Source organism: Balaenoptera borealis (genome assembly GCF_965194805.1).
Source record: "Balaenoptera borealis genome assembly, chromosome: 14".
NCBI classification, from domain to species: domain Eukaryota; kingdom Metazoa; phylum Chordata; class Mammalia; order Artiodactyla; family Balaenopteridae; genus Balaenoptera; species Balaenoptera borealis.
Genome location: NC_138875.1, coordinates 48,648,000 through 48,666,262, shown reverse-complemented (window position 1 = coordinate 48,666,262; position 18,263 = coordinate 48,648,000). Strand labels below are relative to the sequence as shown.

Here is an 18,263-nt window from a genome sequence, read left to right as displayed (position 1 = left end):
CCACTGCAAGGATGGGGTGGGGACAGGGTCTTGGGTGTGCCCAATGCCGACACATGGGGAGCACACTGGTGGGTGTGCCCTGTCAGGCTCTGATCGGAGTCTGGAGTTTGGACTATGAACCTTCTGACCAGAGTCTCGTTAATGGACAGACAATTCCTTAAAACACTGGGATCCTTCCTGGCTGGGAAAAGCAAGCTCATTGTCAATGTGCCTGGCACTGTCAAAGCTTCTCTCTCTGGCCCACGTGAAGACAGTGAATCCCCTGGATAAACAGTTCATCAATTTAAATACATTTTTATTCATCAATTCACAGAAATTTATTGAAGACCTACTATATGCTGGGCATCAGGGAGACACACATCCTGTCACTAAAGCACTGTCAGTGTCCTTGAGGCACTCAAGGTACAGTGGGGAACCAATGTGAAACCCAGCAACTTCATGCAGCCTGATAAGGGCATAGAGTCGACAGCACAGAGAAGAGGGCTTCAGAGCAGAAGCTCAAGGAATCTGAAGGGTGGGAGCGGGCAGCCCAGGTAGAGGACACCGACGACTGCACTTGGGCATGGAGGTGGGAAGGACATGTGTGTTCAGGCAACGAGGCTTATGACTAGGGAAGAGGTTGCAGAACATGTATCCGGAAACCCCAGGGCCCTGGCTGTCATGGGAGAGGCTCACGGAGGAAAGCTGCCTGTACAAGCTGATTCACATGGACTCATCCTAGGACTTGGGACATCCTCGTCCTTGCACATACATTCATTATGGGGAATGCTGGCCACAACTGTGGTTGCCATTAAATATATGTTTGTTCTATTTTTTATTTTAGTGCCAGTGTTTATAGTTGAATTTGTGAAAATTAAATGAAAGGATGATGCAGCTCCAATGGAAAGATCTTTTCCAAATACCTGCAGAACACCTACAATTTGTACTGCCGGTGCTCTCTAAGAACTAAGTTTTGGTCTGACTATTTTAGCTCTCAAAGAATGTCTAAGAGAAACACCTTCAGGGTGGGAGGCATTGTAATGTAGCGGTTAATAACGTGAACTCAGATGTGACAGACACCTGGATATGAATCCAGGCTCTCTCTCTTAATAATTCTTAATGTTGGGCAAGTTAATCTCTCTTGTTCTCTCTCTCATTTTCTTGTTTTCTCATGCTTCTGAAGCATGCTTCTCATGCTTTCTCATGCTCTGGGACATGAGCCCTTTCCTCCTCCCCTTTCACCTAATTAATTCTGACACAATCTTCCGATCTCATTTCAAATGCCACTTCCACGGGGGAGTCCTCCCAGATTAGGTTCAATCTCCTTGTAAACAATGTCACAACATGCTGTATCTTTTCTTCACCACATTTCTGTTTGTAGTTATGTGTTTATTTCTCATGATTTAATTCACATAAGCCTCCAGCCCTATACTCTTTTGTTCACCGTTGTGGCCCATTGTTTAGCATAGTGTCTGTCACATAAAAGATATACGATCAACATTTTTGAGCAAATAGGTAAATAAGTACCTCCTTTGTAAGACTAAGGACTACATTATATAATGCATTTAAGCGATTTGGCACAGTGCCTGGTATATGGTAAGCACTTAATATGTATGGACCATCATAATTATTCTTATTCCTGTAGTGTCCTGTTCTTCACGCCTAAACTGAGTAATGAATAATTTGCATGTCTTCAGCTAAGTTCCAATGGTTCTGTTCGCTAAGTTTTAATAGTACAAATACTTTCGTTAAGTTCAATATTATGCCCCTGGTTTTGACTGAGCATTGATTTAAGAAAAGGAGACTTTTGAGGTCATTTGTGGAGCCATTGACGAAGATTTTATGCAGTGTGGCCGTCAGGAGCAGGAGCTTTGGGGGTCCAGAGTATGGCTTTTTCTTTCTAGCTGTAACCATGGGCAACTTATCTCTCTGTGCCTTTATTTTCTAACCTGTACAGCAGGGCTAGCTGTCTATCTCACAGTGCAGTTATGACAATTAAATTATTGATACATAAAGACTTTAGGAGAATGCCTGGCACATAATAGACATTCAGTACATGTTAGCTATTATTTTATAAGGACTCATAGGATAAATTATTCCTGGAATTTAGTACAAAAGCTAAAATAGTAACCCTTAAAGAGTTGGTATTTTTCTTTTTACATCATGGCAGATTTAATACATTTCCTCTTTTGACTTGAAATCAGAAACTTTAGAGCTAAATTTAGTGCTTAAGTGTAGCAAATATCTCATCTCTGACTCGATGTAATAAACACCATTCTGCCTATAGCCTTTGCTATTTCTTGTATTTATCCTGTGTCCCTGGATATCTTTTTAAAAAGTTGAAATCCACCTCAAATCCTTTTGGGAAGCAGGTGGGGCTACAAATGATAAATTCATGAATTTCATAATAAGAGGTTAGAAAGAAAACACATTTTAGGTGATATTTATGTCAGATAAATTTTGTGTGATTTGAAATTTCTCTATAACCCTGCATAAAGGTCTCCACTCCTTTGTGAATAACTAAAAGCAAATTCAGTATTATTGTGGGAATGATTCACTACAGACATTCTAGTATAATATGTTCCAAATGCTTATAACTAGAAATTGCAAAATGATTGCTGGAAGTATTTGAAAAGTACAAATTGTTTTCCACTATTCATATCCCAGAATCATAGAATTTTAGAACAGGATATTATTTACTTTTCATGTTTTGCTTGGCTTGACCAAACTGACCAACTTAATTTTTGTTAATCTAGTTCCAATTTCTTCTTAGAAATGAGACAAAGCTACTGTATTTTCATAGAATTATGGTGTTGGAGCATCTCTCCAGTTGCGTATTTCATTTGACTCCCTATCAAGGTCAACACTCAACCACTTGAAATAGAAGGATAGTGATCCCACGTTAAAATCTTTCAAAAAAGACATTTTAAAGATCTTCACTGGTAATTTCTGTGAAGACTTAGCATTTCTGTTCTTTCTGCAAATTGAAGCTAAAACCCATACCTCTACTGGGTAGAGAGAGGGGAAAGAATTGGTGACAATTTGTTGTGTAACAGCCCAGTGCAGAAAATCAGTAATGGCCAGTTCATTCATTCATTCATTTGGTCATCGGCCAATAAATATTTACAGATTGCTGTCTGGGTGACACGTGGGTGCCAGATTTTCTTGGGCAATCTAGAAGCTGACAGAAAGCCTGGTAGCTGGTTTGATGCCTCACAGGGAATATTACCCCTGGGAGAAAGGGCCAAGCTGCACCATCTTAATTCTTACTGCACCAAGGACAGAGGGCTGACTGCAAGCCTGGAAGCTGGAATACATCCCCTTCAGCTCCATTACAGATGAGGAGTTCCTAGGGATGGGAATCCCAAAGAATTAAAAAACAAAAAAAAAATAAAGCCAAAATACAACCTATGAGAGAGTCAGCAGTAATCATTTGCCAGGTTCAGAGAGCTCAAAGCTACCTAGCCAGTATTTTTATTTGTTAAATTTGGCAACTCTGTTTGCTTACTTTGCCCTCTGCCTACAGCTCAATGAGCCACTATCCAAAGGGAAAGAGGGGAGCAGGGAAGGACAGGGCAGAAGCTAGTTGCACCCCCTTTCTGGAAGTCAGGCAGCTGCCAACTACAGACCTTAGCAAAGGGGAGGGGAAGCACTCCTAACTGGGGAGAAAAATTGAGGGACTGCTTAATATTTTGGGCAGGACACTTTCTATGTTAGTGAATCTGGTTTTGTGAATTAAAGTGTTCACACGACTGTCTTTTTCATGTAAGTAAGCAGAAAATCACGGGCATGTGCCAGATTTCCTTCCAGGAACAGGGGATGAATATCTCCACTAAATGAAAATTCAAAGGGACAGAAAGAGACAAAAATAAATTTGTGTTTTGGTCCCATCCACACGCCCATCCACGTGTCTGATGGGAGGAGCACAGAGCAGTAACAGGGGAGACATAGCAGAGGTACATCATGTAGGCTCGAGGGGGGGGGGTCTCCAAGGAAGTAACATTAAACAGAGAGCAGAAGAGAGTAGAGGATTTCTGTGCAGATTAAATGGCGGATTAAAGATCCCCATGAAACAATTCTGAAGTGATTTTATTTTTTTTAAAAAAGTATTAAGCCCCCAAGCATAAGAAGAATAGAAAAGGAGGCAATAACTGCAAAATTTTGTAAACTGGAAAGCAGATGGGGAGTGATAAAGGACCAGAGAGAACTGAAAGCTAAGTTCCAAAGAAGAAATCCAGCTTCATTACTCAGAATCCATAGCTTAGAAATGGGTCCCCTTTCTACTAACTTCCAAAAGCGGGGTAGTTAGAAAAACTAAAATGCGGAGGATTGATTGAAAGTTAGTTTTTGAAGTAGTCAGACTCCCAGATCACCTTGACGGCTCACCGACCAACAACACTGGCAAGAGGAGGAGGGTTTACTTTTCCTAGAGAGAGAAGCTGCAAGGTTATGAAAAACTACTAAATTATTTTCAGGTGAAAGGTGGAGTGATGGCACTGTGGTGGTTGGGTGAATAGAGAGCTCCAGGCGGAACAAAAGGCCATGTGAAGGCCCTGAGCAAGACAGAGACAGAACATGGCTCATTTGAGGAGCTGAAAGAAGGTCCAGGTAAGGTGGTGAGCAGAGGAGTGAGAGGGGCAAGGTGGGCAGTGCTGAGATAAAAAGCCAGAGGATTAATAGGGACCAGGGCATGAACGGATTTCAGTTCTACCCTCAAGACAGAGGAAATCCAACGAACGCCACTTTTATCTGCACGAAAGAGAAAGATCAAATACAAGTAGTCTAAACATTAAGGGAGTTTTACTATGTTGTATCACATAACAAGAAACCTAGAGGTAGGGTGGTAATTAAGCAGCTCGGTGACATCGTGAGGGATCAGCCTCTTTTCTCCTTTCTATTCTGCCCTTCTCAGTGTGCTGGGTATGTCTCTCAGAGTAGCTGCAAAAGCTGGATATTGCTTCTTCCTCCAATAGCATGTGAAGGATAGACAGAAGGGAAAGGCCATGTTCAGCCTTCTGTCTCTGTATCAATTACTTATTGTTGCATAACTAAGCACATCACACTTGTCCTAAAACAGTCACCATGAGCTCATGACCATGAGTCAGGGATTTGGGCTGGGCTTAGCTGGGCAGCTCTGCTGCTTGCTCTCTCCTGACCTCACACATTCACTTGTAGTCAGTCAATTGGTGGCTGAACTGGAGGTGGATAGTCTAAGATGACCTCACTTACATGTCTGGGGCCTCAGCCAGGATGGCGGGAACAGCTGACCTCCTGCTCCAAGTGGTCTTTCATCAACCAGTTGACTAGACTGGGCTTTACATGGCAGTCTCCAGGCAATGTCCCAAGGAAATGAGAGCCGAAGCTCAAGGCATCTTGAGGCCTAGTCTCAAGAGTCCCAAGTACCACTCTGCTGCATTCTATTGGTAAAGCAAGTTATAGGAACAGCTCAAATTCAAAGGATGAGAAAAAGATTTCACCCCATGACGGGAAGAGCAGCAAAGTCATATCGTGAATGTACACAGGAATAGGAATGGTATTATTATGTCCATCTTTGCAAATATATCTATCACAGCCTCCTTTTAAGAGTAGAAAATATTTTCTCAGATGAGGTTAAACAAATTGTTCTCAGGTCCTTTCCTAAACCAGTCACTGAAGAAGGTGATTAAATTACCCTGACTGGGTAAGCCTAATAAAAGTTGACTCCCTGGAACTGAAGACCCATCCTTCTCTGGAGCAAAAGGAGCCTTACCGCAAAGAAATATGTGTGTGGGATTTGGATAGAAAAATAAACAGTATCTCCCAGATTTTACTAAAGAAACATAATTTCATTTTTAAAAGGTAACTTTTAAAAGATAATGATTTAATTTAGAAGATCACCTTTAAAAGATGAAAAGATATGATTTCATTTTTAAAAGATAACCTTGAAATATGATTCAATTTTTAAAAGCAAGTTATTCTTTTTGCTTGGAGGGAAACAAGACTGAAGGCAGGTAGACCAGTTATAGGGTTTCTCAATCTTAGCACTGTTGAGATACTGAGCCAGATAATTCTTTGTTAGGGTGTGGAGGACTGTCCTTTGCATTGTAGGATGTTTAGAAGTATCCCTGGCGTCTACTCATTAGATGTAACAGTTGTCACAACCAAATATACCTCCAGACATTGTCAATTATTATCTGGGGGTGCTGAGTCACCCCTGGTTGAGATCCACTGGGTCCAGAGGCTAATACAATTATGTAGGTGATTATTTCATTGGCTTGAACCAAAATAGAGGCAGTAGAGCTGGAGGCAAGAAGGCTTTAAGAGATGTTAGATTTGGCAGATAGTTGAATGGGAAGGGGGGACCACATGTGGATGACTGCCATGTTTTGGCTTAGACAACTCTATAGTTTGGGATACACAAGAGGAGAAACAGGCTGGAAGAAATTAAGGCAATTAGTTCAGCTTGGGACATGCTCAGTTTGACGTGTTTGAAGAACATAAATGAAGATGTCCAAGAGGCATTAGAGTGAATATCTGGAACTGGTAATCCTTGAGCCTGGTCCAACCTCAGATGTATTTCCTTGGCCTCTATGGTTTTAGAAAAATACACACGAACCAACCTTTAAGAATTTGGAGACTTCATATTCAAGTTTGAACTTCAAGCTTGTCTAAAATACTGGAAGTTCAGGCCACACTGGACTCAAGTGCTTACATGACAAATCTGCTGAGCCGGGTTTATCCCAGTTGGTCACAGTCTCCCCAGAACCTTCTTGACTCTTTTCCATCACTTGCCCACTTCCCTTTGTAAGAATTTGAGAGTAGAACCCTTGCGTTGGTTGGACCTTTCTGCTCTTGGACATAGACACAGACATGGGAACCATTACCTTCTAAAAGGCTCCGCATTATATCCTCTGTTCCCCACTCAGACCCATATACTTAAGTCAGACCTCTTCGGTCTTTTTAAATGTATCATTCATTTTTTTCCCCTTCTGATTCTGACAGTAATACATGTCCTTTGTGGAAAACATAGACAATCCAACACACGTATGATCCCAAATCCTACAGTCTTCTTGGATTTTCTTGCTAGGCTTCCATATATCCTTGGAGATGGTGATTTGGGCTCACTTGTCATCCCCAGGAAGGAGCCACCCCTTTCTGTCTCAATTGGGGTAAACTTGCTCTCACGTCTCAGCCCAGATCCCAGGGTGCTTCATGACAAAAGCAGAGTTATTTCTCCAAAATGGCAATAGAAGAAAATGAAACGAACTTGCTGTATTCACCTCTCTGCTTTTGTGCATTTTAAGCCAAAATGTGTACATTCTAGGGTTTGCTAAGAAACAAAAAAATTGAAATAATCAAGAATTCAGGCATGGACTTCCCTGGTGGTGCAGTCGTTAAGAATCCGCCTGCCAATGCAGGGGACACAGATTTGATCTCTGGTCTGGGAAGATCCCACATGCCGCGGAGCAACTAAGCCCATGCGCCACAACTACTGAAACCCATGCACCTAGAGCCCGTGCTCCGCAACAAGAGACGCCACCGCAATGAGAAACCCTCTCGCCGCAACTAGAGAAAGCCTGCGTGCAGCAACAAAGACCCAACGCAGCCAAAAATAAATAAATAAATAATTATTTAAAAAAAAAAAATTCAGGCAATTAAGTGTTTTACCAACATCAGGAAATTCAATAGTCAGAATTTATTACCCCTCGTGTCTCTCAGTGTTTCAAGGAAAAGTTTTCCATTTATGTTAATTTGCTATCGTAAGTTCTTTTTAAAATAAGCCTTAAATGTCATATTTGTAGGTGGGTGACAAAGCTCTTTTAAAAGTGCTTGAATAATAGAAAAAAAAATGTCATGCCTCTTATAGAACAAAATGGGCCATAATAATGTGAGAGAGAACATGTAAGAAGGGATGTAGTGGTTAGAATTAAAATGACGTCTGACAATTACTTTCAATTTGAACTGAGGTGAAGAAAATCAGAATTACAATACTCTTGTGATTAAACTTGGATGAGATGAAAATGTCATCATTGTTTGATGAGAATTTTTTATTAGAGTTCAAAGAATATGAATGATTTAACTACAATGTACCAACACCACAGAGCTGAATACTCTGTATCAGTTTTTCTCAACTCTTTCTTGCAGATCACTAGAGAAATCCCAGCCGTTCTCCTCCTTCTAATTCTCCTGCCACCATTTCCACAAGATCGGCTTTTGAAACAGCAAGATCAAACTTACGTCCTTTGTGATAAGTTTTGACACTGAAATCCTGGAGTAGCTTTAATATGGCGAATCGTCTCCAAGAGCCCTGTGCTAAAATGAGGCTCATAATTTTTCCTTTTGAAAGAAATACATTTTAAAGGCAAGGTTTCTTGATGAGATGGGGGAGATCCTGCTTCCATCCGGCATTTGTTGCTGAAAATCAAGATTCAGTGAGTCCTTTAATTCCACAGGAGGAGTCTATTTCCCTTTAGTGTGAGGTTTTGACGATTAAAATTGAGATGAGGGCTTAAGTTTGTACGATGCACAGCCCAGGTCTCTTTGGGGCACTGATTACCATATACGATGATAAGAACACACTAACTCAGGACAGGGACTCTTCTCTGCAAAGGGGCAGAGGCTGTCCTGGCAACTCCTGTGTTGGGTGGGAGCAGGAAAGCTAGGAGCTCCCGTCCTCTTACTTTGCTGTTACTGAGGGACCCCTGCCTCCCCTCCTTCACCCATCCTCCTCATTTTTTTTTTCTTTCCCCTCTGGGAGCCCCAAATTTAAACAAATAGTTCCCCAGTCATTGGTTGTACATCTCTATACTGTATTTTAAAAGATTTTTGTCTTCTGAGAGTCTGAGTCAAAATACATGGGGACTGAAGCTATAGTTTGGGCACAAGGAGGTAAGTACTGGCAACTATCATTCTATTCAATCATTTCCCAAAGCTGTTGCCATTGTAACAATGTTAGTACTTGGCCCACTCATTATTACATTTATTCATTTATTTGTTTGTTTGCAGGATCTTAGTTCCCCAACCAGGGATTGAACCTGGCCCCCCAGCAGTGAAAGCGCCGAGTCCTAACCACTGGACTGCCAGGGAATTCCCACCTTTATTTTATTTTTTTACAAATAGAGTCTGTCAACTCTATAGGCTGATCTAGGATAAGTTATCATGCACTAGTTCAATTTATTGCCAAACACCGTTTTATTGCTTCCCTTATTAAAATTTTATTTTGTTTAAATAAAATTAATAAATAAATGTAATTTATTAAAATTTTCTATAGAGCCTTGAACAAAATAGGTGCTTAAGCATATATATTGATTGGGTGATTAATAGGTAAAGAAGAATTAAAATACATATTACTTGTCTCAATGTAGGGCAGAGAGAAATTGTCAAATTAGGTAAGTTAAAGACCAGCTAAGAATTTGAGTTAAAAAGTGGAAGGTATATTGTGTAACAAGTTTCTGCCATAACCCTGCTCAAGAAAAGAAAGTGTTTTCTTGGCCATTCAAAGTCCCTTTCAAAAATACTTTAAGTTTGGCTGATTTATCTTTGTGGCATTTGCACTTGAGAGTTTAAATCTTCCTTTGGAGGTGGTCAAAATGATAACCAGAGGTCAAGTCGTGAACAACTGAGAGGTTCAAACACGCTGCAATCTGTATCGGGTATGAAAGAATCAAAGGCTTGGAAAAAGCAGATATGAACATTGGAATGACCGGGGGCCTAAAGCACCCCAGGTAAGAGACAACACAGGACAGTGGCTAAGACTAGAGTCTGTGGACAGACTGCCTGGGTTCAAATCTCACTTCCCCCACTTAGTAGCTGACTTTGAACTATTTACTTACTTGTCTTAGACCTCAGTTTTCTCACCTGTGAAGTGGGAATAAATAGCAGTATCTACTTCATAAAGTTTCTTTATACAGTGTAAAGTATATGTCTGGTGCACAGTGCATGTTCAATAATTGAGGGTTAAAGTTATTATTATTATTGAAATGTGGAAAACATTATCAGTACCTTTGCAATTAATCCTCAACTCTCTCTTATGGACCAAATGAAAATTATCTTCAATAGTGGTCTTTATAATGTTTTCCTAAAGAAAAGTCAATAAAAAATTTCCTAAATTATCCAAAGTATCCTAAAGTAAACCCATTGTAGCCTTCAACCCTATTCTCTTACTTGGGATCTTTTCTAAGCTTTACAATACCTACTCCTGATCTGTAGTACTTAATTTATTGCCCTTTGTTGGTGTTGTATATAAAGATTTCCCCTAGTATGGATAGAATATATTTCTTGCCACTTAAGGAAAGGTGCCTGATGGGAAATTAGGCTGATGGATGAATGGGAGAACTTTGTGTGATTTAGGGAAATAACGTAAGGGATTGGGATTAATTGGGATGTGGCTTCCAGTTTTTGCTTTAGCACTAGGTATAATTCTGGGTAATTTACTTAATCTCTTTGACACTTGCTTTCCTCATCTTTGGAAATGAGAATGACAGCAATGCATGCCCCACAATGAGCTTTGAAAATTAACCGATTAAGACTAATATTTATAAATTCTAAAACCCCATATATACTCATAATTGGTAATTATTCTAATCTACACATTCCTCCTCTAGCATTCTGCTCCTTGGCCAATACTTTTATAAGGGAAGAAGGAATACAGGCTATGATCTCCATCTGTTCACAGATTAACTTACTTCTTCCAGACTGGAGAGTTTCTTCCATCCATCCATCCATCCATCCATCATCCATCCACCCATCCATCTTGCATTTATTGAGCCCTAGCTACGTGCTGTCATTGTGCTATGCACAAAGGTTGCAAACATCATGGTCATGGTTTCTCAGAGACTTCTGAATATGTGGAGGTAACAGAACGCAACCTGGCTTTTTAGGGTCTTTTATGTCTTCCTTAAACCCAAGGAGTAAAGAGCTAGAAAAAACTAGAAAATAGTAAGATTTAATTCAGGTGACATATTGTTTTGGACATTTTCCAGCAGGATAACTATAAAATCAGGCTGACATTTATTCACTAGCTTCCCATGCTTGTTAAAATACTTTTCTTGCTGAAATCGTTATTGAGCTAAATTTCATCTAACATCTGGCTATCGTATAAATATAGCAATGAAAACATGTCTTGTTGCTTACACGTTAGGTATAAATTTTAGAAAGCCAATTAGTGTTTCATTCTCTCCGCGCATTTTCCCTTTTATTTTCTTTAGTGCTTGAGCTAATTTTGGGCTCCTAACTGGAACTACATGCATTCAAATATTTTGCACACACCTATAGAGTAAAAACCAACTAGATTAAGGTATATTGCTTTGTGGTATTTCCTAATGATTGTGAGGTATTCCATACGTTGTTTATTCATTTATGCAACAAGCATTTATTGAGAGAAATGTCAAGCCTAGTTCTCAGTGCCGAGAGTGGAGGATACAGAATAAATAAGACACAGTCTTAGCCCTTAAGGAGTTTAAAACCTACTAGGGGAGACAGAAACCTACACAAATGACTTCACTACAATGTGACAAAGGTGATAAGAGAGGTACACATCCACCTGGCTCCTAAGGCAGCATTCTCCACTCTTCCAATGGGTTGCATGTTACATAAATGATTGTCCTCAATCCTTCCCTGTGGGTCTGTAACCTCTCAAAATTGAGAGGTTCAAACCGAGAACCCAAGGGAGTAAACCAGTGCTCATTGAGCCTACATTATCCATCTGGGTAGGCAGAACTTGCCAAATGCCCTAAGGATGGGTCATCTATTTAGTAATACCAGCCTCATTTGAGTCACAGTTGTTTAAGTCTTCACTTTTTTTTTTTTAATTTATTTATTTATGTATTTTTGGCTGTGTTGGGTCTTCGTTTCTGTGCGAGGGCTTTCTCTAGTTGCGGCAAGCGGGGGCCACTCCTCATCGCGGTGCGCGGGCCTCTCACTGTCGCGGCCTCTCTTGTTGCGGAGCACAGGCTCCAGACACGCAGGCTCAGTAGTTGTGGCTCACGGGCCCAGTTGCTCCGCGGCATGTGGGATCCTCCCAGACCAGGGGTCGAACCCGTGTTCCCTGCATTGGCAGGCAGATTCTCAACTGCTGCGCCACCAGGGAAGCCCTAAGTCTTCACTTTTTAACTCTACAATGACAGTCGATATTCAATGGTCTATTTTGCATAGATGTGAACATTTAGAATGAAGCCCACAAAAACACAATTTTCACTGTCGATAAGAGGATCTACCACACTGTGCACTCTGCAGGCTCTCAAAACTTTGTTTTATTATATGGATTCCACCACCATTTCATTTGGTGTTGATTGTACTCGAATATCTAAACCTCTGGTCCTTCTAAATGACGCTTCTAGGATGGGACTTGCAAAAGCTCTGAATGAATTTTCAAAATCATCAAACACATTTTAAAACATTAAACAGTTTATTTGCACAAGCTTAGTAATATGAGATACAACATAATGCATGGAAATCAACCACAATGCTAAGACTTTAATAGATTATTCCAAATATTAAACATTACAGTTTCAATCTCCTTAACATTAGCTCTAACGTTGGAATAACATTTCAGTTAATAAAGAATTGTGAATATGACCATATGTTCAGTTTATTCTCACTAGTTTATCATGAATTACAATTTTATTGTGATTTGGGTCATAAAAGTGATAAATAATTGTTTATATAGTTTCATAAATTGCATGTTTATTTAATTAATCCTGAAGAGAATCTAGAAATACATTCCGATGGGTTATATAAATTCAGTGTATTTTTTAGCTCTTGGATTTTAACATGCATAGGTAACACTATAATTGCTCTTAAGTTTAATGTTTACCGTACAGGTTGCATAACATTTATTTGACATCTATTTTCATAGGTTATTGTCATTTGCCAAAGTGAGTGGCCACAGTTTTTAAGCCCTGAATTAAATGTCTTCCATGTATTTTAGAGAGGGTTTCAAAAGTTACTGCTATTTTGGGGTGATCTGTAAAGTATTACAACACCAATGCAATTAACCTGATTTGGGGTAAAGAGAGTGAGTTTTGTTATGTTACACTTTCCAGACAGTAAATACATCTTTCTAATAATTTTGATGCCATAATCATATTAGGAAAGACAAAATTACTTTCAGGTATAAAATATTGTTTGCATATTCTATAATGCTTATGATGAGAATTTACATTGGCTTTCTTTTGTCTGATAAGTTTGTCTGTTGGGCTTGCACTGTCATCTTCAGCTTTCACAAAGGCAATTTCTCTTTCAAATGTTCACAACATGTGGGAACAGTGTCAACAGGCTACAATAGATCACTGGGATTGATTCTAGCATTTGAATTTGCTATTCTATTTTGGAATTTTCTGGTTCATTATGGAGTTTAAACCGGTACATGAGTTGCTTGGTTTCACGACCTAAGAAGAATATTCTGTGCAGTTTGGAATCAGACCTCTACTAATTAGATAGCTTAATTCCATCATACATGTTAGCGAGATATTTCTCATCTTGTAAAATCTTCAAGACTGAGCCACAGTTTAAGCCAGCACCTACCAACTGCATTAGGAAAAGGGTCAGACGATAGAAAGTATAAGAATTTATGAAAACATCAAGTGGCAGAAACAAAGTGTAAGAATCTTACATTTAAGCAACTATTTAGATACCAGAAAATACTTCCTTCCAGTGTAAAAGTTGAGGACTCTTTGAAGAAAATGTCGTCTTCTATCACGGAAACATACATTCAAATTCTAGGCTCCCAATTTTAAGGAAAGCCCTGAAAACTTAAAAATGATGTTTATCCTTTGTACTCTTTTGACAAACTATATACATTTGCAGTGCAGGGACCACCTTACAATTTGGGGGGTGCTTGTTGTACTTTTCCTTAGGGAAGAGACGGCTGGCATCGTTTCCTGGCTGGGTATAATTCATTTATGTCCTTCCAGTGTTTTCTCTCTGATCTCTTTTCTGTATATCTGTCAGCAGCACTCTCCTGGGAGCAGCACAATGCACTTCATTAATAAGAGGGGATTAAAGGAAAAAGCCCCAGTCTCCTAATACACTTGGATAATTTGGTGCCATCCACAAGGCAAAAGACCCCTGCTGTATAGATGTCATTAGAAAGGTACAATTTCATTACTTTTTACTGGTAGAGCCTTGAGTGAAATACAAAATATGTTGTCTCATATGCAGGGAAAGAAAAGTGCAAAAGCTTTCATTGTCTGCATGCCCCTAAAAGAGTAGAATGCAAAAATATATTTTATGGTTTTTACATTTATATGGCCTTCCTTAGTAGTCCTTGAACTCATGCTTTTATTAAATATGGAGCAAAATAAAGATTAAAAGAAAATTTTGTATCTCCTTAAATCACAAATGAAATTTATATATATATATATTTTCTTAACTAACACACTTGCTTTGAATACCTACTATGTGCCAGGCACTCTGCTCAATGCTGGAAAACAAATGGCAAAAATGTCATTCATGAGGGTTTTTTTTTTTTTCCCCCAGCACTAACTTATTGAATGCTCTAACTGAAGTGAGTATAAAAGTGAGGGTATTAGAAGTAAACCATATGGCTGAATAAAAATGATCATAAACTAGTAAATTGTAAGCGTATTTGGAAAATGTTTCAGTTTTTTCCTTGCTAACTTATTTTTGAACTGACATGTTTGCTGATGGTTGATAGCATTATCTTTTGAGCTCAACCACCCCCAGTTTTAAGCCTTTAAGGGTATATTGTGCAAACATTTGAAAAGATCCATCATTAGAAATACACCCTAGTTCCTATAGATGGTGCCCCAAACAGGAAGCAATGTGCCTCAGCGGTGGAGGGTGTCGCCAGCCACCAAAGGGGCCTGGGATTTAGGCACCTGCCAAAAAGATGTCAGGGGGACTCCCAGGGACCCCACTGGTGTGCTGTCTCTCTGGGAACCTCGTTCATTACTTTCTTAGCACCGAAGAGAATCAGATTTAAAAGTGGTCCATTATCTCACTGCCACACACACACAACTGCCGTTAACACTAAAAAGTGGCGCACAGTTGGAACTGTGAGTAGGAGAAGACAGCCCTTGATTATCAGCTATTTACAAGCCACTCTTTGCAGTGATAGGATTTTGCTTTACTATTAGCTTTTGTTCAGTGAAATTGACTTTTTCAGCTCTTTAAGATAAAGGCTAGACTAGACAGTTAAGATGATAGAAACTGGGGTTTCCAGAGACCATTTTACTGACAGAAGGCAAAGCAGTATATGAAAAAAACAAGTTATTTTGACAAATAAATGAGTCAGTAATGAAAATGCTTAAAAAAAACCTACAGTATCTCTACAAATGAAAGATTGGTCATCTAGTCAGCTTTGAATACAGAGCGTTTTGATGCCCCCGCCCTTTTACTTTGCGGTCATGTCGTTCCTTGTCTCTCATGCATTTTAATTCATTAAAATATTGACGCACACAATGAAGATTATCAACAAGTGTCATGAAAAGTGGGAGAGTAGCAATGATTGGGACTGGCAGGGCCAGTTTACACCTTCTAGAACGAGCAGAGCTTAATAATTAACAAAAAGTCAGGACTCAACTAGTTATGTTCTTGCTATCAAAAATATGTCTCAGCTAATGTTTAAATATAGTTAACCAAAATGACAAACAAACAAAACCCCCAGTTTTGCCAATAAATTAAAAAAATAAGCAAAATGGTTAAGTGGTTAAAAGCTTAGATTGTTAACCTCATGCGGTGTATTTGAGGATGTGCACTGAAAACAGATCAACTATTTGAAACCAGCATGCAGATTTCCTTTTTCCTTATGATTTTTGTATGATGGTAAATTTCCACCCACCCCCATAAGATCTTACAAGTCTGTTTGTCCTTAATCTCAATAGGTGCCTTATGATGTGGATGTTTTATTAGGTGGAACACATATAGGATTTCTGAACATTCTTTGAATTTCTGGGCTTTAGTTCCATATTACCTTGGGCAGTGAGGAGGAGGAAGGAATATTATGAATTGGAGTTTGGGTTGAAAGTTGGATATTTGAAATATAAATGAAAACAATTCACTAGCAATGACTCTTGTTAATATTCTTTTGCCGAGGTAGTTTAACCTAGGGGAGCTGGTTATAAAAGAGCTTGTTGTATTTGCTCTCTTGAATGTGCATGACTCTATGACATACTCTGTGTTTTGCCATTGATTAACTTGATTTAACAGAATAAATACTCAAATGAGGATTGACAATACTGGTTTCGTGGGAGAGGAGGAGTAAGCTGATAGGTATGTCTGTAAGTTGTCAGGCAAGCCTTAATAAAATCTTGATACACATTTTAAATTGATTATTAATAAATAGCAAATAGATAAATGAGATACACATTGGCTTTGGGGATACTTCAAAAAGATTTTTTTTTTTTTTTAGATTTGAAATTCATGATAGGTTTCTTTCATTCCTCCTTGGTAAATAATGAAATATTTACTGTCTAGACTGAGTAATATGACATGAAACAACAAACCTGCACATGTCTAATTTATAACAAATCTGTTTCCTTAATGGGCGGAAGAAAATCTGAGGACCGTTCTAAGGGCTCTTGTCTGCTTTCAGTGCTAGCTTCTAGTCATACTGAAGACAACACCTCTCCGGATGGGTCTTTCCCCTTCTTTTCCTCACCCCGGTCAATGTCGATCACGTGCACCACTCCAGGTTTTAGAATCAAGTCGTCGGTCTCTACCTGGCTCCTGTTGTCCTCCACCTCCATGTAGCTCCCTTTTGTTTGCTGGGCAGCTTTGTTGAAGGCTTCTTTAAAACGACGTTTGAGTTCAACATCTGGACAAAAGACATACTCATAAAGGCCACCAGCGAGGACAGCTCCTATTATTGGTCCAACCCAATATATCTGGGGGAAAGATGGAAGAGTTATAGAGTGTAAGTAGAGTAAAACCATTCCTTTGAACAAGGCATGGATATAGAACTTAGCTGGTTTAAATTAAGAGAGCAAATGTGGGGCTTCCCTGGTGGCACAGTGGTTAAGAATCCGCCTGCCAATGCAGGGGACATGGGTTCGAGCCCTGGTCCGGGAAGATCCCACATGCCACAGAGCAACTAAACCCGTGTGCCACAACTACTGAGCCTGAGCTCTAGAGCCCACGAGCCACAGCTACTCAGCCCACAAGCCACAATGACTGAAGCCCGCGTGCCTAGAGCCCGTGCTCCACAACAAGAGAAGCCACCACACTGCAACGAAGAGTAGCCCCCGTTCGCCGCAACCAGAGAAAAGCCCATGTGCAGCAATGAAGACACAACACAGCCAAAAAAAAAAAAAAAAAAAAAAAAGACATAAGCGGTTATTTTTAAAAAAAGAGAGAGAGCAAATGAGTCATGCATTTTAAAAAAGGAGAGAGAAATGGAAAGAAAATAAGAGAATACATTAAATCTACATCAGAGATCCATATATTGCTAAATAACATTTGAACAGAAAATAAGAAAAGACTGTTTCCTCTTCTCTTTTCCTGCTTTCATTAATTATGTTCTTTCCATTTTCTGATAATCCTTACAGTAAAGATAGGTCCTCTTTGGGGGTACGACTTCTTCAGCTGAAATAGAGGAAAAATTTTCTGGAGAGTACTTTTTTTCTTAATATTGCCATCTTACATTGGTCTTTTGCATAATCACAACCATAGTACAGATTGTATCACTTGGGGCTTTAATTATTCAGTACAGCATGATAAATGGAATATGAGCTCGACCACTTAGCAATCTTGTTACTGCTTGAATCTGTTACATAACTTCCTAAACCTTAATTTCCTCATCTGCAAAACAGGGATAATAATAATACATACCTCATGGGTTGTCAGGATTAAATTGAAATAATACTTGTAAAGTACTTCATAGTTCCAATTTCATTGTAACTTGCTCCATTCCATTGTTTCCTAGACAATTTAAAGATGTATGGGACTAGGCTGGCTATAAGTCACTTTCCTTATGTTACATGATTTCCTCTCTCAAGTTTGGTGATTTGATTTAAGAGAAAACCTCATGGTTTGCCCATTAATCTTCTTGCAGAGTGCTTTCATGGTTCTTACACTGATGACTTGGTGGAAAAATCTGTACTGCATTTATGGATGATGGTTAGTTGAGGATTAGCCATTCCATAGGATTTTATTTCAATAACTGGAAGTTTCTATCATATTAGTTATGTGTCTAGAATAAAACAAGTTTTGAGTTTGGATAAACTTCAACACTTGCTTTAGAGCACACGTAGGCTGTAGAATATTAGACATTCATTCAACAGATAGACTTGAGCAACAAAAACCCTGTCTATTGAGCACTCTTTCTCAGCTGGCTATACTCAGTG

The 18,263-nt window shown here is 39.3% G+C and overlaps 1 protein-coding gene across 7 annotated transcripts in view; it reads right to left on the bottom strand.

Moving 5' to 3' along the window:
- Window positions 1–15,135: 15,135 nt before the first annotated feature.
- The window catches only part of AQP4 (aquaporin 4), a 177,034-nt gene continuing 173,906 nt past the window's right edge, over window positions 15,136–18,263 (bottom strand). For all 7 annotated transcript variants that reach the window (XM_082355549.1, XM_082355545.1, XM_082355550.1 and 4 more), the window contains one exon: window positions 15,136–16,805. In XM_082355549.1, the coding sequence (XP_082211675.1) occupies window positions 16,527–16,805 (279 nt within the window). In that variant the 3' untranslated portion in view covers window positions 15,136–16,526. The remainder of the gene's footprint in view (window positions 16,806–18,263) is intronic.